Source organism: Labeo rohita, unplaced genomic scaffold, assembly GCF_022985175.1.
Source record: "Labeo rohita strain BAU-BD-2019 unplaced genomic scaffold, IGBB_LRoh.1.0 scaffold_81, whole genome shotgun sequence".
Lineage (NCBI taxonomy): Eukaryota > Metazoa > Chordata > Actinopteri > Cypriniformes > Cyprinidae > Labeo > Labeo rohita.
Genome location: NW_026129755.1, coordinates 584992 through 612094, shown reverse-complemented (window position 1 = coordinate 612094; position 27103 = coordinate 584992). Strand labels below are relative to the sequence as shown.

The 27103-nt window shown below is 40.4% G+C and overlaps 1 protein-coding gene across 1 annotated transcript; it reads right to left on the bottom strand.

Moving 5' to 3' along the window:
- Nucleotides 1-824: 824 nt before the first annotated feature.
- On the bottom strand, nt 825-27103 carry LOC127162025 (stonustoxin subunit alpha). Its single transcript, XM_051104801.1, has 5 exons — nt 27055-27103; nt 4506-4595; nt 2620-4329; nt 2323-2429; nt 825-1157 (listed from the first exon to the last, which is right to left on the bottom strand). The coding sequence occupies exons 1-5, from the start codon at nt 27101-27103 to the stop codon at nt 825-827; spliced, it is 2289 nt and encodes a 762-aa protein (XP_050960758.1).

Genomic DNA, 27103 nt, shown 5'->3' with positions numbered 1-27103 from the left:
TTTTCCCTTTCTGCTTGTTTTCCTTTAGCTTTAGACATGATAAGACAAGCTAAACAAATACAGCCCGTTTGCGAAACTTTGTTGACTCTGCCGATGAAAAAATAAAGGTTTAACAAGAAACTTAAAGATAAAACCGCGGGAGCAAGCTAAGCGTGCGACTACTCTGCACACCTCATAACCGGAAGTCTGAAAACACCTTTTTTACCTTGCCAAAATCAGCTCTACGACAATTATCTCATTCTGGTCAAGGCTGCTTTAAATACAAATGAGCTCTGCTCACCCCGCCCCTTCTCTTCTCTCTGTGGACGAGCCTGTTTACTTTAGGTGTATTTAGCCTCTAAACTTGCTAACTAGCACATTATTTGGAAAGGTGATCACAAAGATTCATAAAAAAAAATGTATACTGATTTCTGTTGTATGTGAAGCTGGATTATGAATGATTTGTGCAAACAAACCTGTTCAATTCAAAATTCTTTTCTTGAAAATCATATCGATCAGCCGACTTCAGACAGCCGTAACTTTTGTTTTGTTGAATTTACAGATTTGGAAAGGGCTTGAACTCAGATGGTATCAAAACCTATAATAGGTAAAATTTCACCTTGTGGTGGGGTTTTGTAGATTACATCACTTTTTTTTTCATCAGATTACAGGGGATAGTTTCATTCAGTTATCATAAAACACAAAACGGAATATGAGATAAAGAAAAGTGACATAAAGACATACATTACAATCACTATTTATTGATTGACTATTGATTGATGGTTTTTATTTGTCCTTTACATTATATAAGGAATTACTGTGCATGTATATATAGCTGGAAGCATCTAAATGAAGTAGAAGCCCAGAAAATCAATTTCAAATTTGATTCTCACTGCAATGCCATAACACTTTCTAGACATCACATTAACACTCACAGGATTTCCCAGATCTTTTTCATTCTTCAGTGATAATGATGTTCTTGCACCGTTGCTTTTTAAAACCTCAAATTCTAAACCACTGAGTCTGCTTTCATCCTGACTTGGCCACAGTTTTACCTCAACAATTTTATCTTTGTCATCAAATAGAAATTCTTTGTAATTCACTCCGTGACAGTCACCATCTATAAATTTGTAGCCAGTGTTGGAAACCACCTTGATTGCTTTAAACCTCATGGACCACTGCAATGACACAGAAAGAAAAATAAGATGTATATCTTATTATCTTATGTATATAAAGCATAAATGAATATACCCCCTCTAAAACTTAACAAATTCAGCAATTTCACATTATTTAGAAGACATGTTAGGGTTAGGGACACTTTGTCTCACAGAGTACGACGCAGCCTGCAGAAGTGACATGTATGGTTGTTGTCACCACAAGAATTGCCTACTATAGCCAAAGAACAATAAATTCAATTTAACCTTTTCCAAGGGATATATTTACAAAATATAGACTTCTGGGAATCCACACTCTGGTCTCAAGAGACCAAGTCAATCGTTTCAGACCCTAAAGCATCTAAAATGTTCTGGTGTTGCTAGAGGAGGAGTACAGCGAGAAGTGCCTGGTTTCCACAGTGACATTCAATGATAGTAAAGCCATTTTATAGGTATATATATCTATGGATACATATGTATGAGTGCTGAAGGTGTGAGGAAGTTTGCCTCAATGCTGTCATGAATTAACACACACTGCTGTGTGACGTAATACAAAAATGTGAAACTGCAGATGCAACCCTCCCCTCATTCCCTGCATTGTTGGACATTTTTTTCAACATGACAATGAAGATATTCATTCTCCCAAGTTCCCAAATCCTTCAGTAGACATGTATTTCACTCAGTCTTAACACTCTTGAGCAGCTATGGGGGATTCTGTAGAGACGAGCTGAGCAAAACTCCCCATTAAAGACCAGAGGATTTAAGGAGGTCGTCCTCCAGGACAGATGTGAAAATTTGTGATGAGTTTGTACACTCAGTACCAAGAAGGGTCAGAGCAGTACACTTAAAGTTCTTCAAGACATACTAAGTACTAGAATATTATACATTTGCTGAATTACATCTATGGTGTACTAATTTCTGCAATTCTTTCAACAAAATTGGCTAATTTGCTTATTTTACAGAAGATATTGGCTTATATTTAGTTGTTTTTATTAAGTATATGTTTAATATATTTCAATTTTGCCATCTTTCAATGAATTATATTAGCGATCATTAAGAAAAAACATCTTTTATATTTTTTCAGAGGGGGTGTACTCATTTATGCCATGCACTGTATATAATTTAATGAAAAAAAATATAAAGCAGAAATCAAAGACAATAAAATAAAATGAAAACAATCTTCACATACTGGAGAGATCTGCTGCTGGTAATAAATTACAATCTTCCTAATGATGCTGGTGAAAGGGATCATAAAAGTTGTTGAATTCATTCTTCCAACCCTAATCAGAGGTAGTTCTGAAAAAAAGGATAAAGATCAAAAAAGGAAAAGAGGACTTGACATGGTTGTTTGCTCATATGCTGTATGAACCGGATGGAAAGTCACACTTTATTAGGAAATATGGTTGCCAGTACAAACACTGACTGTGTGTTTGATATTTTTAAAAAATAAAGATTAATTTCTACAATATTTGCAGATGACCCTTACCTGAAGATGGTATATGGCTGATAGTTTCACTGGCTTCACTCACTCCCACTTTACCCACTATCCTGTAGCAGATCAAGTAATTCTTTCCAGACTCCAATCCAGTCTGAGTAAAATCTTCATCTTCTGTGTTTTGGTTGTCCCACTGTTCCTCAGGGCCAGAATCTGATTTTACCACCTTGTACTCCACTCTGTACTGCACTGTTTTTCCAGTTGGAGATTTCTGCAGTTTCAGGGACATTATTCGGTTCGAAGTGTCCTTTACTATCGGTGGGGGTGGTTTGGACACGGGCTGGAACTGTGTGTCTGTCAGCTTCCCTTTCTCATACAGATAGATGGATGACCCTGGACTGGAGGGATTGGATATGGCCGAAATAATGAAGTGGATTCTCTTTTCATCTTTATTAGCCTCTGAGAAACTTTTAAAAAGACGTAAGTTTTCTCTCATTTTTATTATGACATCAGGATCTCTGAACCATTTTCTGGCAGATGCTAGAGAAATGTTTTGTTTCTCATATAGCCCTTTAAACATGTCAGATTTAACAAACTCTGTCAGGGTTGAAAGATATGGGTCTTCATAACTCAGAGACGTAAAGGTCAAGCACACCACAAATTCAATATTAGGATTGAGGTGGATGGTGTTGAGATTGTCTGCATTTTCCATTTTAATCCCATTCAACATATCTTTGTTAGAATTCAAGAGGTCAAGTTCAGACTTCGCATCATTTAACCACTGCTTAAGCATGTCAGCATTAAAAGGGGAGCTGTTGTGGATTTTCAGGATGTCTTCTATTAATTTCTCCTCCTCCTGTCCTTCTCGAATAGTAGGTAAGACACTGCCAATTTTTTTCAGGAGCTTTTCCTTGTAATTCCTCAATGAGTTTTTAAATAAGCGCAGCCTGTGTGTGACGTTACTGAAAATACTGACCAGCGTTTTTGGGAAGTCATTGTATGTCGTCTCTACCTCCTCCAGCCCCTCCATTATAACTTCAATGGAAACTGCACTTGCACTGATTTCTGTCTTCAGCTGAGCTGCTTTATCATTCAAAAGATGAAGAGGATAAAGCCAGACTTTGACTGGAACCACCTTACCTGGATTCTCCTTCAGTATAGTGGGGAGCTTCTTGTACACCTCTAGGGCCTCTGTGAAAGTGGTGGGGTTCTGCTCAATGCGGACGTCACCATAAAATGTGCACTTGATCTTCTCAGCCACCTTCTTATCATCATCTGTCATATTTATAGCTCCTTTTCCCTCTAGAGAAAATTTAGGAATCTTCTTGACCATGACATTCAGATCTCCCTCAATCATCTGCTTGTTTTCTTCTTCTGAAAATGTCCGATCAAACACCATGAAGGCCTGAACTCCGTACAGTACAGCCATGACCACATGAGTTGCAGTTTTCTGGTTAAACACCTGAGGGTAGGTGATCTCGCCCAGATGGCTCATAGTGAGTTGTTCAAATCTTGTGGTTTCACTGTAATACATCGTGACTCTGGACTGTTGGTTAGAGGATTTGGTGTCACGTAGGTACTTGGCAGATCCTTCCACCTCCACAAGCCCTCCCAAGAAGCTTGCCTTCAAGGAAGCACTTACATCCAGGAGACTCGCCTTACTAGAGAGAGAGTCGGAGCTACTGAACTTCAAATCTGTCTTGGTCTGTGGACGACTGTCCAAATTTTCACTTAATGATTTCATACTCCAAAGAGTAACACCTGAAATGAGAAATAGCTTTAACAGATATGTAAAAGAAGGTGATGTATGGCAAAGTAAACACGCAGGTTTATAGTGTTGCTACACAAGGACTGTTAGGTAATTAGTGATGCGACATTTGGTCAAGAGGTGAAAACAAAGTTCTATTTCATTTATTAATTTTAGTCTAGTACCCCACCTGGAATGAAGGAATCTTTGCGGCAGTCATACAGCATACCAGGATACAGTGATCTTCCTAGAGCTGCCACTTCAATTGTCTCTGCCATGGCTGCAGTAAATGACAAAGAAAAAAAATAACATTCATAATTAGAAAAAAAACTCACGAACAACATTTTGGTCTGGCGGCTGGCAGGAAGTCTGGAGAAGTGCAACCAGCTTGAAGTTGCAACAACTCTCTTCTGATGAGCGGAAGAGACGTTTTTATAAAAACACAAGCAGGGGGCACTGCACTTGACAAATGAGTGGTGATCTGAAACTCATAAAAAACAATAGAAAAACACACAAATAGTACATTCAATACACAATAAAGAAACTCAATATTGTAACACCCCCACTGTTGATTATGCATGTTACTTTGCAGGAGACAAATATCTGCCAAAACATTGTCTTTTCCTTTTTTGTAGGTTTCTAGATGAAACACTTGGATAATTAATGCCTACTGCAATATATTCTCAAAGTCTACATTCAAAGGTCCAAAACTGAATTTTCATCAGTGTCAAAGGTCCAAACTGTCACGGGTATGTCGTCGTGTGCGGGGAATAACGCTGGAAGAGAGCGGAGATCCAATACGTGCAGTTTATTGAATAATCCAAAGTGAAAATAAAATACAAACACAGGGAAAACAGCAGGGATCCAGCAACAACAACGAACAAAAACGGAATGACAATGTAATCACCGACAAGACACCAAGGGGACAACTAAACTTAAATACACAGACTAAACCAATGGGAAACAAGACAGGTGAAAGTTGAACAATGACGTCACTAACAAGAACAGGAACAGGAAGACCATATATGGGCACACACTGGGAAAACAAACACAAACAGACCAAATGGCACACACACAAGTCTGACATTACCCCCCCCCCAAGGCGCGACTCGCGCTGTAACATAATACACTGGGGTGGGAGCCCTGGAGGCTTGTGCAGGGCAGGCAGGGCGGGTCAGGGAGCTCAGGAAGCCATGGCCAGGTAAACAGTCCAGGTGGCCATGGCGGGTCAGAGAGTTCAGGGAGCCATGGCCGAGCACACAGTCCATTTGGCCATGGCGGGTACGGGAGTTCAGGGAGCCATGGCCAAGTACACAATCCTTGCGGCCATGGCGGGTCAGGAAGTAGCCCCCCCCCCCCAAAATTTTCCTTGGGAGGCTTAGGGCGTAGTCTGCCCAGGAGATCACAGGAAGGCCGGATAGCGCCGGATAGTGGTATTTCCGGCGGAAGAGGCTTCTGGAGCTGACTTGAGATCAGATGGGATCTCTGGAGCTGATCTGAGATCAGACGGGACTTCTGGAGCAGGCTTGTGATCAGACGTGACCTCAAGGGCAGACTTGTGAACAGACGTGACCTCAGGAGCTGACTTGTGAACAGACGTGAGCTCGAAAACAGGTTTGTGAACAGACGTGACCTCAGGAGCACAGTGTGCAGCCCACACACACCAAATGGCAACCGCCATTAAGGGAAGAGCAGCCGTGGGTGGTAGGATCTCTTTACTGGCCATCATGATCGTGGGGGACGAGACATGGCGAGGCTCTGGGCAGTCAGAAGAGACAAGGCGGGACTCTGGGCGGTCAGACGAGACGTGACTTGGCTCTGGGTCATCAGCAATCACTTGACTTGGCTCATGAAGATCAGTTGTGGCTTGACCTGGCTTATGGTGGACAGCAGTGACTTGACTTGACTCATGGAAATCACCTGTGGCTTGACTTATTTCGTGGTGACTGGCTGAGGCCTGACTTGGCTTGTGAAGATCAACTGTGACTTCACCTGGGTCGCTATGGTCCGCTGTGGCTACTCTTGACTTGTGAAGATCTGTTATGGCTTGACTTGACTCAGGAGGATCCGTTCTGACTATGCTTGACACAAGAGCCTCAGTCTTGACCGTACTTTGCTCAGGAACAGCAGCTTTGACAGTACTTGACTCTGGAACAGCAGCAGCTTTGAATCGGTTTGACTCAGGAACCTTGCTTGAACCTTGCTTGACTCAGGAACCACGGCTGTGACTTTGCTTGACTTAGTAGGAACCGCCACTGTAATGTGACTTGACTCAGGAACCGCTTCAAGAAGGGCAGTCATGATGGGTGCAGACTCAGGAGCAGAAGACATGATGTGAACGGGCTGTGGCTTGGCTGAGATTATAGCGGTGACTTTACTTGATTCTGGAACGATGGCCGTGAACTTGCTTGACTCAGGAGTGACAGCTTTGGCCTGACGTGACTCGAAAGCTTGATTTGGCTCAGGGAATACAGCCGCAACCTGACTGGACTCAGTAGACGCACCAGGAACATGACTTGATTCAGGAAACGCAGCTGCAACCTGACTTGACTCGGGAAACACAGCTGTAACTTGACTTGCTTCAGAAGACGCAGCTGCAACTTGACTAGATTCAGAAAACATAGCTGCAACTTGGCTTGACTCGGGAAACACAGTCGTCACTTGCCTTGACTCAATAGACGCAGATGCAACATGACTGGACTCCGTAACTTGACCTGACTCGGGAGACGCAGCTGCAACATGACTGGCCTCAGTAGACGCAGCTTGACTTGACTCAAGAAGCGCAGCTGCCACTCGGATATTGACTGCCCGCACAGACATTAGTGGTGGGTCCAGCACGCTGGCCATCATAATCGGCCGGGACCTCGAAGGACCGACCGCAGGCGGCGTCCGAGTGCTGGCAGAGACCGCGGCTGGATTCCGATTGCGGACCGTGGGCGGCGTCCGAGTGCTGGCCGCGGGCTCCGGGCTAAGGATGAGAGAGGAACTGTGGAGAACGGGAGTGAATGAGGGAGGACAGGAGGGAGCGAGCCCGCTGGAACCGCATGTGGAGGAAGCTGGCTGGTGGTGAGCTGGAGCGGCCACGTGTTTATTAATGAGGGGAAGATCGGAGTCTTCCACATCGACACAGAAATTGGAATTACAAAGAGCAAAGACATGGTTGATAAACTCTGCAACCGGTTTGCAGCGTTCCTCATAAGCGATCGAACAGACCAGAGATTGATCCTTTAGCCCCATTAAGAAACACGTGTTAATCATCGCATCGTTCCAACTCACCAGATGGTAAAAGCTCAAAAATTCCTCCACATACTGTTCCAACGGCCTCTCCGCCTGACGAAGGCTCATGATCCTCTCCTCAGCCCGGAACATCTTGTTAGTGGTCGGTGATTCTGTCACAGGTATGTCGTCGTGTGCGGGGAATAAAGCTGGAGGAGAGCGGAGATCCAATACGTGCAGTTTATTGAATAATCCAAAGTGAAAATAAAATACAAACACAGGGAAAACAGCAGGGATCCAGAAACAACAACGAACAAAAACGGAATGACAATGTAATCACCGACAAGACACCAAGGGGACAACCAAACTTAAATACACAGACTAAACCAATGGGAAACAAGACAGGTGAAAGTTGAACAATGACGTCACTAACAAGAACAAGAACAGGAAGACCATATATGGGCACACACTGGGAAAGCAAACACAAACAGACCAAATGGCACACACACAGGTCTGACACAAACTAGAACAACTGGTTATTACAAAACTTGTTTTTAATAAAATGCATAACAAATCAACTGGTCTGAGGGTGTTTTGGCACCCTGAAGGAGTTTTGACATGCCCTGACATTTGTGCTTTTTTCAGTATCTTACAAACATATTAATGGCTAAAGTCTGATTACATTGTATTCAGCACAAACTGGGCTACAATAAAATGCAAGCAACATTAATGTACACATTTGTGTTTTTGAGAAAACAATGTTTATGCGTGGTTAGTGAAAAACTAAAATCTTTAAGTCACTGAAATAAGGCCATGAAACACATTCAGAACATTAGTTCACAAGACTTTTGAAAACTGGATGTGGTGGGCTGGAGTTTTTTCTACAAGATGATGTGAAAATCATCTTGTTCAGTCGTTCACAAAAAACAATATACTTATTTAAATTTTCTAAGTCGTGTTTTGTGATCGAAAGGGAATATGCGAGGGAGTGACAACGACCATGAATATTTAGTGATTTACACCAGAGAGACAAAAGATCCTCCTCTAATGGCCCATTAGTGAGACTGTGACTGTCAAGTAGAAACAATGAGAGATTCAAAGAATGGAGTTTTGGACAATTTGTATTTTATTTACAACACAGTATCATCAAAACATACATAATGAAGGTCAAAAGCACATTATTGACTACACTGATCTAACCATAGAGACGTGAACAGACTTTGTGTCATTCCTGAAAACTGTTTTCTGAATTCTGTTCAACAAGTGAAATAAGTAAATTATACCTGATATTTAAGTGATTGCTGCTTCTTTCCATGGTTTTTAGAAACAAAACGCTAGTTACGCATGTAATTGTAGTTGTGTGAATTCCGGATGACCGCCAGAGGTAGTATGAATACTTGGATTATCGCAGCGCCAGCCAGATCCTCCTGACTACCAGCTATGGAGTTTTGTCCTCTGTAGAGGACATTAGTTTTTAGTGATTTCTCTGAGATCTTACATGTCACAGTGTTAAATATGGATGTCCTGTACAGAGCACAATCAGGGCTTTTCAGAGATACCAAATGTTTGGAAGTTTCACCATTACCACTCCCTCTCCTTGGCCTTTAAAAATGGTTGACATTAATTTAGTGATCAAATTTAACACCCTTATGGAAATATAATATTTTGTAATGATCATTTAAATCTGACAAATTTTCAAGTTGTTTGTCATGAAACAACATCTCAAGAAAATGTTATGGGGTTTCAATTCAAAATATGACTTTTTGTTATAAAACAGGACATCAATTTCTTACATGTCCACTGTAGAGGACACCGGGACTTAAAGCATGTTTATTACCCATTTTGGGAGACACAACAAGTGAATAGGGAAAGAAATTATATTTCAATATTGCTATGAAATATTTGATATTATTATGAAAATCTTGCCAATTATTGCTCCCATTATTACACTTATTTTTGGATTATATGTTGCCCAAAAAACACATTAATGTGCAAATTAGATACAGTTTATAGATACATTGTTTATAATGGGAGAAGCCATTTTACACACATTTTGCATAAAGAAAAATGGTATATTCTGTTATATCTTTCATAACATAGTTGAGAATCATCTTCATATAAAGTTTGGTATAAAAAATTTAATTTGATTTGTGATTAAAACCAAATCCCACTGTTTTTGCCAGTTTATGTCTATTAATGTCTTTTTATTTATTTATTTTTAAATATGTTTAAATTTCTGGTGTCCTCTACAGAGGACGGAGCATAACTTATGAATAAAATATAAATTTAAAAAAAATATATATATATTTTTTCTTATGCTCTAAACAATGTAATGACATGAAAAAATATTCAAATCCCAAAACTTGTTTTCCCTGGTAGTCAGGAGGAGATAGGTCGAGAAAATATACCAACAAAGTCACGTAGTGACATATGCTGAGCTCTGGGGAGCCACAGCAACTCAGCACTCTGCCTCTGCACGCTTTTCTCACGCATTCCAAGTGACGAAGAACTCTGGCGGTCATCCGGAATTCACACAACCACAGTTACATGCGTAACTAGCATTCTGTTTCATTCCTACTGACCGCCAGAGGCAGTATGAATATTTGGATGACACATACCAAGTCATGAGGAATGCCACCTACCTGATGAAAAAGTTAAGGCTGCTCCTGAAGAACCGCAGAACAAACGGCATGATGAGCAGCAATGTTGACCTTATAAAACCTGGCAAACATGCACGGAGAAACCCAGGTAGCGGCAGTGCAGATATCCGCCAAGGAAACTCCTCTAAAAACAGCCGAAGATGATGAGATGGCCCTAGTGGAATGACAAGTTAAACCAGAGGGCAATGGTTTCCCTGCTGCCTTGTAAGCCAATATAATAGTCTCCACTATCCAGTTTGACAATCTCTGCTTCGACACTGGAGGACCTTTTCTTACACCACCATAGCAGACAAACAACTGGTCTGAACGTCTAAACTGAGCAGTAGTGTCTACATAACACTTCAAGGCACGAACGGGACACAAAAGGTGAGTGCCGGAATCAGAACCTGAAGAAGTCTGAAAAGAGGCCAGTTCAATGTTCTGACTTATAAACTGTGGAAGAAGGACTTTTGGTAGAAAAGAAGTTGTCGGAGTTGTCTGGCAACCAACGCAAGCATAACTCACTAACAGATAGCGCATGCAACTCGCCAAGCCATTTTGCAGAAGCAACAGCCAACAAAAAAACAGTTTTCAAAGATATCCATTTGATGTCATTGCTCTGCAAGGGCTCAAATTGGGATGAGCATTGGAACAAAAGCACAGTAAGCAGATCCCATACTGGAAAACGAGGATTCCGAGCAGGCTTTAGGTGGCGTGCACCCTTTAGAAAACTGCAGACAAGTTTGTGAGACCCGAGAGAAGATCCCTCAACTGGAACATGATGCGTAGAAATCGCAGCAACATACACTTTCAACGTAGCAGCTGCTTTGCCCTCTTCCAGTAAACGTTGAAGAAATCTCAAGACACTTGGGATGTCATATGTTGCAGGATTAAGCGCATGCTCCTCACACCATGCAGAGAAAAGCTTCCAACGTGAAGCATAAATCTGGTGTGTGGAAGAAGCCCTAGGATTAGAGACAGTGTGAATAACTGCAGGATCACAATGTTCCAGAGGAGAATACAGTAGTCAACATTTGAAGTGGATCAAAACCTTTCATTAAAGTTGTCCTAAAAACAAAACAATAACTGTTTTTATCTTCGGACAACTTTGATGAACTTTTTTGATCCACTTCAAATTACTGGGATACTACTGTATATCCCAATGGCCAAACCCAGAACTGCAGACGAGCTGGGTCCGGGTGCCAGATGCTGGCCTCCAGCTGGGAGAGGAGGTCCTTTCTGGGGGGGAAGCTGCCGCGGATTACCTGTCAGAAGTCTCAGTAACAAAGGAAACCATGGTCTGGCTGGCCACCGTGATGCCACAATTAGCACTCTGTGGTTGCACAGAGACGTTCTGTGTAACGTCTCCCATAGCAGAGGGATTGGAGGAAACGCATATAGTAGGCAGCATGGCCATTCGTGAGACAGTGCATCCTGGCCCAAGGGACTGGATGCTTCTGTCTTTGCAAACCATAAGCAACAGTGAGTGGTCTTCTCTGAAGCAAAAAGATCCACCTCTGCCCTTCCAAACTATAGCCAGATTTCTGGATGAAGCCTCCATTCCCCTGGATGTAATCGATGCCTGGAAAGAGCATCCGCTGTCTGGTTGCATACTCCCAAAATATGAGCCACCCTCAGTGAAGCAAGTCGTGGCTGACACCATGTCAGGATCTCGTGAGTAAGCCATAGAGACCTGTGGGACTTTGTGCCACCCTGGTGGTTCAGATGGAACACTGTTGAGGTATTGTCAGACCGAACAAGAACATGGCCAGGACTGGCAAGAAAAAAGAGCCATGAACACTGCACATAGTTCCAGCAGACTGATATGTTCTTTGGCCTGAATAGGTGTCCTTCGCCCACAAATACCCCTCTGATTCCATGTTGCCCCCCAGCCCAAGAGGGAAGCGTCGGTTGTGACTAACTCCCGTCGAGAGGGAACAACACCCAGAGGCACTCCTGCCTTCAGAAACTCCTCCTGTCTCCACCGCTTCAACGCACGTATGCAACTGTGAGAAATTACATTCAGTTGATGGAGATGTCGGGTGGGACTGAGTCTTAAACTGTTGTTCCATAACTGGAGTGCACTGAGGTGGAGTAAACCGAGGGGAATCACCACTGTAGCAGCAGTTAGCATCCCTATTAGTCGTAGGACCATCCGGTAATGTAAAGACACCCCTGGCTGAAAGCGAGCCAAGAGTTGCATAATGTTTGTCGCACGTTCCTGAGACAGGCAGGCAGACATTAGGTGTGAATTTAGAGTCATTCCTATAAACACAGTGGTCTGTGCTGGAATTATACAACTCTTTGTCTCGTTCACAGAAAAACTCAACTTCTGCACGTGCCTCAGAAGCAGCTTGGAGTCTTGCATGGCCTGCTGTCTTGTGGGGGCACAAAGCAGCCAGTCGTCCAGATAAGGGAGGATACGCATGCCTCTCATCCAAAGAAGAGACAGAGCTGTGCTCACACACCTTGTAAAGACACAGGGAGCGAGAGAAAGGCCGAAAGGAAGAACCTTGAACTGGTAGGCCTGATTCTGAAAACTGAAACGCAGAAACTTTCTGTGATGAACAGCAATTGTGACGTGAAAATATGGATCTTTCAGGTCTACACTCACAAACCAATCATCTGCTGCCACAGACCGAAGAACATCAGCTGTGCGCAGCATTCAAAAAAGAAGGACCTTCAGGAACAAGTTCAGATGCCTCAAATCTAAAATTGGGCAGAAACCACCGTCCTTTTTCGGAACAAGAAAATATGTTGAATAGAACCCGTCTCCCTGGACGAGAGGATTAACCTTTTCTATGGCTCCTTTCTCCAACAGTGAGCGAATTTCCAGAGAAAGAGCCAGTGAATGAACTGTTTCTCTGACAACCGTCAGGTGCAGCATGCTGGCGGATATGGTGGTCCATTGTGGCATAGCGCTGAGATTCTGAGCTGCTGATATCTTAAAAGTAGGGTTGCGCTGCACCTGTGTCAGTTGGTGAGTGGCTTCAGACAGCTTTACCCTCTTTTCCAATAGTTCTGGAACATTAGGCCCAAAGAGATGCCCTGGAACAAAAGGAAGATCTCTCAAGGTTCTTCAAAGTCCTCAGGTAGTCGTGCTTGGGCAAGCCACACTTGGCGGCGGGCAGCCAAAAGCATGGCTGTAAGATTACCCAGCTCACGGGTCTCATGGCCCATGGCCAAAAGAGCCGTTTGCAGGAACTGTGAAATGGAGGAATCAACATTTGCTGGTTCCAGAGTACTGGTGGCAGGAAGTAGTAATTGGCAGATTGTGTTTTCTGTATGAGTTACGTAGGTGACAGGCTCGTATGCTTTTTTCAGTAATGTATCCGTGAGACCACATTGCACACTGGGACATCGCACATTCCCTCGTAGGGCCTCGTCGGGAGACACCACCAAAGCTGCAACAGGCTGCTCTATCTCTGGGCACGACCCATCCCAATAGAATCTGCTTCAGCCATAGATGCTAGAGTCAGAGCAATCTTTGAGCGCCGCTTAGGCAGACCAGAACCTGTAAGGGCATTTGAAAATTCAGCCACAAAATCTTTACATGGTTGCATGGCAAAAGAAGTCGCAACTGTGGGCTGTCTGAAAAAAATGTTGGTTTGAGCAGATTGGGCAGGTGACTCATCCAGTCCTAAACGAGCAATTGCCATTCGGAGCATAGCCAAAGTATCATCAGAAGATGACTGGACTTGTCCAGATGACTGAACTGAGCCCTCACTAGACCCCTCTGCTGCTGAATGACCAGCGAAAGCATCCTGAGGTGAAGGCTGCACAGCAACATCCACAGTGTCCCCATGATCATTAAAAAAAGAATCAGAAGCACTTGTAGAGAGCACATCCAGGTCAGAAACACAAGGATAATCAAGAGATTCCTCCCCAGCACCTTGATTCTGAACATTCACATCTTCCTGTGTTGTCTTCACAGAACTAGCACATGTGACAAGTTGAAGTGACTGAAGCAGGCATTTCAGTTCTGCCATCTCTGAAGAAAGCACAGAAACCATCTTAGAAAGCGAATTTTCCTCCATACGCGAATATTTGTCACTTCGCGATGTGGCTTTCTTCTTAGACAGCGGGGACACTCTGCGTTTCCTGGATCACGGAAGGGTTGCATCTAACTGCCCAAGTTTCACAGTTGTATTAGGATCCAACTCAGCAAGACAGAGCTGTTGTTCAGACATGGGTAAGAGAATGCAATGCAGACATAAGTCTGTGAGAGGCTCTTTGAGATGTTGAACACCCAAGCACGACGGGCAGAATTTCTGACCGTCATCCGGCAGAAGATTATTAGGGCACAGCTTACAACTCAAGGGGAAACCAGTGGCAATCGCGCTGTGAGCCATAGTTCCTCGTTATTAACACCCTCTGAGATTACCGTAAGGTTTAAGTCAAGCGGAGAGATGGAAAACAAGCAACAAGTCTGGAAAAAAAAAGAAAGAAAATACTTCAAAGAAAAAATATGATTCCTCCGGAAAAAACTGACAGGCAGTGCAAATAAAAAACTTGTCAAAGAGAAAATTATATATATATATATGTATCTAAATGGCCGATGGATTGAACCAAGGGCACAGAGTATAACCCAAATTCGAGGAGAAAACACTCAAAACAACAGAATATATAATGATTACGTTAACGGGAGACCGCTAACTTACAGGCAAGGATAACACCAGCCACTGGATCGCACCGAGAGACACAGGGTGTTGCTGACAAAAAATAATGAAAACTCACCAATAGTGCTGAAAAGTTCCAAATCCTTTGACAAAGGCGTAGAAGCGTGCTGACACAGCTCGTGAGGATGATATCTCGCTGCTCTTGTAAGATGCACTTGACAGCGCGAATATATATCACTTAATCAAGAACGACCTCAAAAAGGCGAGAAAGCGAAAGAGGCGGAGTGCTGAGTTGCTGTGGCTTGTAACTCCCCAGAGCTTAGCATACATCATTACGTGACTTTGTTGGTATATTTTCTATATTTTCTGGCTGGTGCTGCGATAATCCAAGTATTCATACAGCCTCTGGCGGTCAGTAGTGTAGACATGTAGTCAGGAATTATAGTTTGGAAAAAATCTAACTACTATATTGTGTACAAGTTATATCACAGTAAAAAATAAAAACTGACGTAAGTAGGCTAATAAAAGAAAGACATACTCCTTCGATGGATCTCGCCGTGCGTCACATTGCGTTCTTCCTCTGAGAGAAATATACATCTTACTCCTCACAGCGCGTCTTCTTCCAGTAACAAGATGCAAGTAGCCGAGATAAACAATGAAGTCAAGGCTTGCTGCTTTGTTTACGTTGACGAGGGCAGTACGCCGTTTGCAGATCCACGTGGCTGATTATAATATCAAAAGTGTTCGTAGCTCGTGGGCATGATCAAATTAAAAATAATTAGGTCTGACGAGAAAGGTTGGTTTCATACAGATTACTTTAACACATGATATTTGTTTCAATAAGACTTACTTAATTTAAAAGTAGACGTCAGGCTTTCTATAGATATCTCTCTCATGTCTCTGTGTTTTGTATTCGCTGAGTTTTAGTTCATTTTAGTGACGCATTTCTTAATGACGATCACAGAGAACAACGCAGCAGACTGCATACCCTGTTTGTTTGCTTTATTTCACAAAACCACAGAGTGCTGTTGTTATTATGCGTATACACAAAGTAGATTCCTTACAGATTCCGTTGATATATTGCTCTTATCTGTATGATCAAAAATGAGACAGTAATTGAAGTTCTTTTTGGCGTTATCATAAAAACTGCCACAAACAGCGACGGCATGTTTTTCGACCCTAGAGGGTTAACAAAAAATCTAATGACAATGGCCCTACGGGTTTGATTGATGTTTAAATATGTGAGAGTAATGGCATTGACATGGAGGCAGAACAAACACTGTTTAAAGTACCCTTAAAATGAAAGAAAAGTGATAATACTGATGATTTGAGGCTTGCAAAGAAATGGTATAACTAAACGTGAAGACCAGGGTGATTCTGAGAGTGGCAGTGAATCAGATGAATGTGTGAGTTGCAGTTGTGAAGTGGACGATATTAGATTGTTTCTTAAATCAATGAAAAACAGAAGAGGAGTTAGAGTAAATGAATATTTTCCTGACCTCAGACAATTTTTTGAAAAGACAAGGTGTTTAATGGCTGAAGGTTTTTTTTTTTTACCAATAAGGTAGTGAAAGAAATTGGTGAGAAAACTCAGTGTTGATTTAAGCAATGATGGTGGTGAAAAGGGCTGATTTGATGGTATGCAGTGGTTTGCTTTTACTGTTTTTTTTCTCTTGTCCTTTATGGGTGAGGTTAATGTTGCATCAGTGAATGTAAATGGAACTAGAGATGTGAGAAAAAGAATATTACTATATGAAATGTTTAAAAGAAAAGACGTTATTTTGTTTTTTCACAGTGATTTTAATTGCACAGAGGAAAATCTTGATTGAAATCACTGAACCCCATACCCCCTCCCATAAGAGACGGATTCAAACAATTAAATCACACGAGTTGTGTGATATATGAAGACATTTTAATGGCAATCTAAGACAATATACATGGTCTCACACCCGTGACAATGTTCTATCTTTAGCTAGGTTGGATATGTTTTACATTTTTAAGTATCATTGTGGTATTTTTAGCAAGTGTTTTATTGTCCCTGTTAGTTTTTCTGATCATAGTATGGTGTGCTGTTCTTTTTTTTTAAATTCAATTAAACCAAGTAGTGCTTATTGGTATTTCAATAGTGTGTTACTTAATGACAAAAAATTTAAAGACAAAAGTAAGATCTTTACAGAACAAAGAATTCTTTTCAAATCATAATGGCAGTGGTGGGATTTTGGTAAAGTGCAAATTAAACAATTCTGTCAACAATACACTCGGAGTATCACTGTACAGTTATCAAGACCATTGAAAACCTTGGAGACATCAATAGTCAAACTTCAAGAGTTAGCTTAAAAAATCTGGCATTTCAATAGTGCTTAGTGATCTTTTAAAGGGGTAATGTTGCAAGGAGCTCTTTCAGCTACAAAAACTAAAATTGACCAGATGGATCTTTTCATTTTTCTTTAATGAAAAAAAAAAAATGGACAGAAACATTTTATTCATGGGCTGCATTCTGATTATAGCACTTTACTAAGTGATCCTATTGATATTAGAAAGAGAGCAGTTTGTTTTTATGAAAGGCAGTACAGTTTTGAAAATGTTGCAGAGCCTGGCATTAAAAATGTCTTTCTTGAAAACTTGACACAGGTGTCTGAGGAAGCCAATGAGAAACTCAGTAAGGCTTTGAGCCTAGATGAGTTGTGTAAGGCCCTTCAGGGCATGGAGGCTGGGAAGGCTCCTGGCATTGATGGTCTCCCAGTAGACTTTTATAAGTCTTTTTGGACAGTGTTGGGGGAAGATTTGCTCTTGGTGCTCAATGAAAGCTTGGCCGGAGGGCGGCTGCCATTGAGCTGTCGTAGGGCTGTCCTTACACTCCTCCCAAAAAAGGAGACCTGACGGATATTAAAAATTGGCGTCCTCTGTCACTTCTCTGCACAGATTACAAATTGCTCTCTAAAACATTGGCAAATAGATTAACAGGAATAATGGAGCAAGTGATTCATCCAGACCAGAGCTATTGCATACCTGGTAGGTCAATTTTCGATAATATTTCTTTAGTGCGGGATATTTTGGATGTCTCCAAGTTGTTTAATTTAGATTGTGCCTTGATCTCTTTAGATCAAGAGAAAGCTTTTGATCGTATTGAACACAATTACCTTTGGAAAACTTTAGCAGCTTTTGGTTTTTGCCAAGATTTTGTAGAAATGATTAAGATACTGTACACTGATGTTGAGAGTGTGTTGAAGGTGAACGGTGGCTTATGCACTCCTTTCAAAGTTGGTAGAGGTATCAGGCAAGGATGCTCATTGTCAGGAATGCTCTATTCACTAGCCATAGAGCCACTATTGCAACAGATAAGAGTTCATTTGAATGGTCTACATGTACCTGGTTTTAACTGTAATATTAATTTGTCAGCTTATGCTGATGATGTGATTGCTGTGGTCAGCAGTCAAAGAGATATGGACATGTTAAAAAAGTTACTTGACGATTTTAATGTTTTATCTTCTGCTAAGGTAAACTGGAATAAAAGTGAAGCTTTAATGTGTGGAAAGGGGATGAGGGAGAAGTCTTCCTGATGGGTTGTTTTGGTGTAAAGGGGGTTTTAAATATTTGGGGGTTTATTTAGGGGATGAAGTTACTGTCCAGAGAAACTGGGAAGGAATTGTTGAAAAGGTTAAAGGTCGATTAGACAAATGGAGATGGTTGGCCCCAAACATGTCCTACAAAGGGCGCGTTTTAATTATTAACAATTTAATTGCATCCTCTCTCTGGCATAAACTGGCCTGTATGGATCCACCTTCGAAACTGTTAACTGAAATACAAGCTTTATTAGTGGACTTCTTTTGGGATAAATTGCACTGGATTTCTCAGAGCATCCTTTTCCTGGCTAAAGAAGAAGGTGGACAAGGTTTGATAAACATACAAAGCAAAGCAACCTTCTGGTTGCAGTTTATACAAAAACTTCTTTCGGGATCAAGTGACTCTGGTTGGAGGGCTGCTGCATGTGCTATTTTAAGGAGCCTTGGAGACCTGCAGATGGACAAATCTCTTTTTCTTTTACACCCTCTTGAACTGAATCCCCTCAGAATGCCAATTTTCTATTGCAGTCTTTTTAAAGTATGGAGTCTTTTTAACCTTCAAAGGAAGCCATGCATGGAATCACTTTTCTGGTTGTTAAATGAACCTTTAGTACATGGAGCCTGATTGGATGTTTCCACGGTTGACTGCAATTTTCCTGGACTTAATATTTTGCTTTGTAAATCCAGGATTTCCACCCTTGGTCTCCTTCTAAATGTGGCTGGTCCTAATTTCTCGAACACTGAACAAGTAGCTTCCCATCTAGGTGTTTTTTCAACTCGTATAATTGCTCAACTGATGGTAAAGTGGAGATCTGCTCTTACACAGGAGGAGCGACAATTACTGAAGGACTACTGTGCAGGAGTAAATGTTCCTAATGCTGAGGACCCTTTTCCAACAATATACTTGTCTCCCAAACTAGATGATTGTGTGGGTATGTTTTTAGAAGCTGGGAAATCTTTGTGTGTAGATTTTTTTCTCAGTCACAAGGAAAATGTTGTACAAAATTTGTGTTTTGGTTTTTAATAAGAAGAATTTGGACAGCAAAGTGGACACACCATGGCGTTCATATTTTAAACTAGATGATAATGTCAAAGCGGAATGGAGAATTTTGTATAAGCCACCGTTATCAAAGCGAGTAGGAGATATACAGTGGAGGGTTCTCCACGGAGCAGTTGCTGTCAATGCTTTTATTTCTGTTCTAAATCCTGAAGTAAGTTTTGAATGTCCTTTTTGTTTTAGTAGAGAAACTGTTTTTCATGCTTTTTTGGAGTGTCCTAGACTACAGTCCTTATTTATTGTATTAGAAAACCTTTTTGATTGTTTTAATGAAATATTTTCTAAGGAAATATTTATTTTAGGTACCAAGTATGCACAGAAAAAACATGTTGTTTGTCAGTTACTGAATATTATTTTGGATCAAGCTAAACTGGTTATTTATTCTAGTAGAAAAAGTAGGATCGAGCACAAACCTGGACAAAATGTTACTGTCTTGTTTTCAACTCTTGTAAAGACTAGGGTGCTTATTGATTTCCATTTCTATAAGGCTATGGATGAGCTTATGTCTTTTGAACTAAAATGGTGTGACAAAGAAGCATTGTGTTCCGTGTTTGAAGATGAGTTGATTTTTACTCATTTCCTGTAACTTTTTCTGAGTTGATTTATACTTTTGTCTGTATGTTTGTTTGTGTGAATTTGTAATAAAGTACTGATCTCTATGGCGGCGTCTCAGCACGAGAGCTTGGAAAGTTTGACGGAGTGTTGCTCAGTCGAGGATTGTGTTCTTGCTGTTGCTGCTGTTGTTGGTCATAATTGCATTCTTTCTGCATCTAGAATGAATAGCGCAATAGTGATGTTTTTGAGCAATGTTGATAAAGTAAATAAAGTTGTAGAAACTGGGATTGTTGTGAATGATTCTCTTACTCCGGTCATGCCACTTGTTCAACCTGCGAAAAGAGTGATTTTGTCAAATGTCCTGCCGTTTATTAAAGATGAGGTAATTGAGAGAGAACTGTCGAGACACAGAAAGTGTGTGTCAAAAATAAAGAAAATCTCACTCGGTTGTAAATCACTACAGTTGAAGCATGTTGTATAGTTTAGGAGGCAGGTGTATATGATCCTAAATAACCAAAACGAAGAGCTAAATTTAGCCATGCAATTTAGGATTGAGGATTTTGATTATGTTTTTTTTGCTACCTCAGAGTCTATGAAGTTCTTTGGGTGCAAACAAAAAGGTCATGTGTTACGTGCGTGCCCTGAGAAGAGTGTAGAACAGAATCACAATGCAGATGAAGTGTTTACAACTACAAATCAAGCACAAACGTGTGATAAAGTATCTTGTATGGACAAAGATGGATCTGGTGATTGTGAAAGTAATAAAAATGACAATGTGGCCACAAATGAAAAGATACATGAAGGTGATGTTTTTGAGGCTAGTAAGCAGGCTATATTGGAAGATGCTTTGGATGTTGACATGTCAGAAGATCAAAGTTTATTTAAAACACCTACTTTGAAAAGGAAAACTAAAGGCAAAGGAAAAGATAGACGGGCTAGTAAAAAAGCTACTGGATTAGTTGTTGGCAATGCAAGGGAGTTGGACTCAGAGTTGAGTAATGTTGATGAGTCTGCTGTGGACAGTGATTGTGAGTTGTCAGACTCACAGAAGCGATCGGTCTGCAGCGCTTACACATTGGATAAAATTAAAAAGTTTCTTCAGACAACGAAAGGTATGAAGGGTGTGAATGTAGAGGATTACTTTCCAGATCGTGAGTTGTTCATAAATTCAACCAAGGCTTTAATGAAAGAGGCTGGAGCTTTCACTGAACAAGAAGTCTTTAGGCTAAAGAAAATTGTCCAAAAGCTAAAACTAAATTTACTGAACGATGAATTTGAAACAGTCTAGTTTCTTTTTTCTTTTTTTGAAGTGTTTGTTGTTGGTGTGGTCATTTTACCTTTTTATGAGTAGAATAAATTTGGGCACACTTAATTTAAATGGTGCACGAGACAGTAAGAAAAGAGCAATGCTTTATGATCTCACTAAACAATAGAAAATTTATGTAATGCTGGTTCAGGAAACTCATAGTGATATTTTTAATGAGAATGACTGGGTAATGGAATGGGATGGGTTAATTATTTTAAGCCCAGAGCCAAGTCACATCTCGTCTGTCCGTCCAGAGCCAAGTCACGTCTCGTCTGTCTGTCCAGAGCCTCCTCATGTCTCGTCTGACGTCCCAGAGCCCCGTCATATCTCCACTGTCTGTCCAGAGTTTTGTCACGACACGTCTGATCGTCAAGAGTCAAGTCAAGTCTTGTCTGACCTCCCAGAACCTCATCACGTCATGTCTGCCAGTGTGATGGTAAATATAGAATATAGAGGAAAAATATTTTTCAGATTTTTTTGCGTTCTCTCGCAAAACATTTGCGTTCCCTCGAGAAACTTTGCATTCTCTTGCAAAACTTTGCGTTCCCTCGCAAAACTTTTGCGTTCCCTCGCAAAGATTTTTGCGTTCCCTTGCAAAACCGGTAGAGTTCGGAGAAACACTTCCTGTTTACTCAGCTCAGTATGTTCACAACGGAGCGGTTCTTAAGAGTTTTATACTTGAACTCAAGTGGCCTATTATAGAAATACAGTCATTTAATTGCTTATAGTTTAAGGCACGATTTTGGAACATTCTAAAACGCTTATTGTGGATTAATGTAATAAAACAGTGACAGCGGAGGACCAATTCGGTATTAATAAATGCTATTCATACTAATAAAAATTAATATTAATACCCTTAGCATTACTCTCAGTAAAGCAGTCATAAATGCAACTTGCTAATGTCTTTTCTCCCCACAGAAAACCTTTAGGATACAGAAAACGCTTAAGGGAAGCTAATGGAGGAATTAAGACGGTATTTGTAGTTACAATGGTTTAAGTATAGTAACCATTGTTAATTTGTTTGTTGTTTGTTTAAAAAAAAAAAAAAAGTTTTTGAAAGGAAAAATAAAACAAATAAGTCACGTCGCCTATTAGTCTCATTTTATTCAGAAATAATACTACTAGCAGGCCTACGGCGTGTTATAATACCAACATTATAAACACACATAGCCTAGCACTCCACAGCAAATCCTTTAAATTTAACCGTATTCAGAACAGACCAAAACCAAAACCAAAAAACTATAACTTATTCATTTTTAACGAATAAATATAATATAATGCAGTATATAAGCTTATTTAGCTATAAATAAACTAAAAGAAATAATTTAAAGCGAAACTGAAAGTATGGGCTCACGTATCGCTCTCAGCACAAATCCAAATGTTTCCATATTCGCAATGTATCTGCAGCTAAACCATTAAATTAACTGGGCTTTGTACGTTCCAATATCGACGTGAAAAAATCATAATGAACAAAAATGTGCCGCAGTGGATTGGACCGGTGCTCAAACTGTACGACACAGACTAATACAGACTATTTAAACTGACTAGTGTAAGTTTGTATCTGTTTGGGTGATTCTGTCTATTATTGTAATAATGAACAGGCTGCGAGGTGCCGGCGCGATCAAATAGCTGAAATATAAAAACTGTAAAAATATATACATATATAAAAATATAAAAACTGTCTTCCATACAGAAAAATAACCTGTGCGAGTTATTGTTTTTCATGTTTAAAATAGCAGAATGCAATATCCAAACGACTGCAAATGCAACATTTATTTTATATTGCAGTTCAACAAAAAGGGTAATATTAAGTGACATTTTAAATGTAGCCTACATTTTAAACATATGATGTTTGTTATATTTAACGAAATAATAATAGTTCCAACGAAATCCGCAACAGAACTGTCTCCAAGCAACAGCGGTGTTTCGTTTCTGAATTAACCTTGATGTATTTATTTAATAGCCTACATGAGTACAAGTTCAGAATCAAACTCTATGAGTCGCTCAATTGCGAACATGCAATGTAGAAACCACTACAAGCTGTACAGTAAACAGGAAGTGTTTGTCCGAACTCAACTGGTTTTGCGAAAGAATGCAAAGGTTTTGCGAGGGAACGCAAAGGTTTTGCGAGGGAACGCAAAAGTTTTGCGAGAGAACGCAAAAATCTTTGCGAGAGAACGCAAAAGTTTCTCGAGGGAACGCAAAGTTTTGCGAGAGAACACAAAAAAATCAGAAAAATATTTTTCCTCCCACCCTGATTTTTTTTTCACCACCATGTCCCTTAAGGGGCTCCGTAATAATGTGCTTTTGACCTTCATTATGTATGTTTTGATTATACTGTGTTGTAAATAAAATACAAACAATCTTGTATTTGTATTTTGTCACTCCCTGTTCCCTTTTGATCACAAAACATGTCTTAGAAACTTTAAATCAATATGTTGTTTTTTGTAAACGATTGTCACAGTGTCATTTGCGGGAATGAGGAGTATTGATGAGGAAATCAGGAAACACAGTCTATTTTTATAATCCATACATCGGAGCAGGAACAAACAGGAACAGAAGGGAATCCACACGCAAACAACTTACAAAGAAGTTGAAATACATGGAGTGACATAACAATGACATAACAATTGAACAGGAAAGGCCAAATAAGGGCATACACAAGGGGAAACCACAGAAACAGTCCATAGGGGTGTGACGTTACCCCCCCCTTCCCATAAGGGGCGACTCTCGCCGTAACAAATACACCGGGGAGGGAGGGTGGGCACCCTGTGCGGGGTGCCATGGCGGGTCAGAGAGCTCGGGGAGCCACGGCCAGGTACATAATCCAGGCGGCCATGGCGGGCCAGGGAGCTCGGGGAGCCATGGCCGAGTACACAGTCCAGACGGCCATGGCGGATCAGGAAGCTTGGGGAGCCACGGCCGAGTACACAGTCCAGGTGGCCATGGCGGATCAGGGAGCTCGGGAAGCCACGGCCGTGTACACAGTCCAGATGGCCATGGCGGATCAGGGAGCTCGGGAAGCCACGGCCGAGTACACAGTCCAGATGGCCATGGCGGATCAGGGGGGGGGGGATCTATTCAGAGTTTTTTTCGTAACTGTTGCAATAACAAATGTGCCTCAGAAATACACAGCTATAGCAATCAAAGGAAAAACTGATGTTAAGTATTTAAGAATCAAGAGCCCAGTTAAATCAAACACTTATCTCCACAATGCTGACTTCAAACTTGATTATTTTCAATAAAACATCAACATCTAAATATCAATTCTCAATAAGAAGTTTAGTATGAAAGAAATAAAGTCAGACTGGATTGTAATAAGTGTGAGAGAGACATATATTGGTGATTTTTTTGACTTTTTTTTTTTTTACAGTGGTGCTGAAGAGTAGGGTTGTCCATTGTGATTTTCACTTTGCTGCAACTTAAAATATATATATCTTTCAAACCATAATTTATCACTGGACCAACATTCACTGATCATCATGGAACAGGTGTGCATGTTTTGAATGTGTTTGTTCTGAGTATTATTGGACGTTGTATGTTGGGTCAATGTAATGGATTTAAGTTGAAATAACATTCTCTCATTTTATGTTACATAATCTTGATTAACTAGATTATAACAACAAAATTAGAATTATAGGTAGTATCAGATAGAAATACCTCCTTAAAGCAACAACTGCACAGGTTCACTTTTTACAGTGTAGAGAGGCTGCAGTCTTTGGTCTCTGTTAGTGCACCCGCCTCCCATGCCGGAGACCCAGGTTTGAGACCCGTGTGCGAGTAGGACCCGGAGAGAGCAGATTTAAGCATAGCTAAGACACTGTGTGATAGTGGTTAACATGTAAAGGCCAATTCACAGCGCAGAGACAAACACCAACAAACATGTCTGTTGGAGTTTGCTGGATCAGTGTGAAAAGTGGGTTGCGATCAGATTAATTGCTACAGCGTTTGGGATTTCATCTTAGTATTTGTATCTTAATCATTTAATACAATGAAAATATATATGTGTAACGGGACTCCAGTGAAGCGTGTTAGATCCAGATGCGAGCTTTATTAAACACAGCGTAGTCAAGACAGGCAGGGTCGATCTTGAAACAAACAGTAATACAAAGACAAGGCAAAAGCGTAATCCAAATAAACAGTTGTTTATTTATTAAAAGTTCAAGTGAGCAGTCCAAAGTAGCAAAATAAACAAGGCTATGAAACTAGGCAAAAACTATGGCAATAAAGCAAGACAAAACAATGGCAAAAAACAAGGCAAAACTATGAAAATAAAATAAAACTGTGGAAATAGCAAAACAAGGCAATGAAACAGGATAAACGCTTGGTAGAGTCCGCACAGGCAAAACAATACTTCGCAAAGCCTGTTTGGTATAGGCCTCCTTAAAGGGGCCATCGGATGTCCATTTTCCAGTAGCTGATATGATTCTTCAGGGTCTTAATGAAAAGTCTCTAATATACTTTGATTAAAAATTCTCAATGGTTTTGTAAAACAACACCCTTTTTACCTTGTCAAAATCAGCTCTGCAAAAATCATCTCATTCTAAGGGGTTGTTCATTTAAATGCAAATGAGCTCTGCTCACCCCGCCCCTCTCTTCTCTCTGTGGAAAGACGCTCTTGTTTACATTAGCCATGTTTAGCCGCTAAACTTCCCAACTACCTCCTTATAAGGAAAGATGATCCAAAGATTCATAAAAAAATACTTATACTCACTTCGGCTGTAAGTGAAGCTGGATCATGAATGATTTGCGTGAACATAGACGGATATATGTAGATCGGGAGGTTCATTCCCTTCACAAACAAACGTAATCTTCAGCGGCTCAGATGTCGGGAGTAAATGACGATCACTATGTTCATTATTACATCCAGCAACACAACACCTCAATCACTCAATCAGAGATATTCTTGTCTAACTTACATCCCTGCTCCGGCATCAAAACATTTAAAGTTACTGGACTGTGACAGCTGATCTGAGGTAAGAGCTCATGTCAATCAACTATCGTGGGAGCGGATCCTCTGTCATGTGACGCCACAACGACAGGCTTCTGAGAACGGCTCGATTTGAAAAAGGGGATATTATTTTTACAGATTAATTAAAAACCACTGCATGGATTTTTATCATTATAGGGTAGTTTTGTACATACACTGACAACACACATTAACTTGTTTGTTGGTGTTTGTTGCCGTTTGTCTGTGTGGTGTGAATTGGCCTTTACAATAAGGTTCCATTTGTTAATATTAGTTAACTACACTAGTTATCTTGAACTAATAATGAATTGTACTTCTACACCATATTTTAATCTTTGCTGATGTTAACTTCAAAATTTACTAATAGATTATTAAAATCAAAAGTTGTATTTGTTAACATTAGTGCACTGTGAATTAGCATGAACAAACAATGAAGAGCTATATTTTTTATATACTAATGTGGTAACATTGGTTAACTACATTACACTACAGTAAATGTCAAAAATTGTATTTATTAACATTAGTTATTTAAAATTAATGTAAATATTTTCATTAAATAACATTAATAAAGGATTAAAAAATACCATTAATTGTCACTGTTATGCATTAACTTGTGTTAAAAAATGAAACCCTTATTGTAAACTATTGTCACTAATGTTAATAAAAGAAAGATTAATACTGTAACAAATGTATGTCATTGTTAGTCAATGCCTTAACTAACTGTAAAGTCTTCACTGTTTTTGCATATTCCATCGTAAAAAAACAGAGTGGTAGAAAAACAATATTTGCTGCTGTCTTTGAGAATTCGATCTTACCTGGCTCCAATATGAGCAGTGCCAAAGTCACACATGTTAAACTCCACAT

Coding starts and splice junctions, on each gene's coding strand:
- LOC127162025 (XM_051104801.1), bottom strand. CDS start 27,103: ATGTGGAGTTTAACATGTGTGACTTTGGCACTGCTCATATTGGAGCCA. Junction 4,330..4,505: donor CAAAGATTCCTTCATTCCAG/GTGGGGTACTAG, acceptor TTCTCATTTCAG/GTGTTACTCTTTGGAGTATG. Junction 2,430..2,619: donor CAGCCATATACCATCTTCAG/GTAAGGGTCATC, acceptor CCTTTTTTTCAG/AACTACCTCTGATTAGGGTT.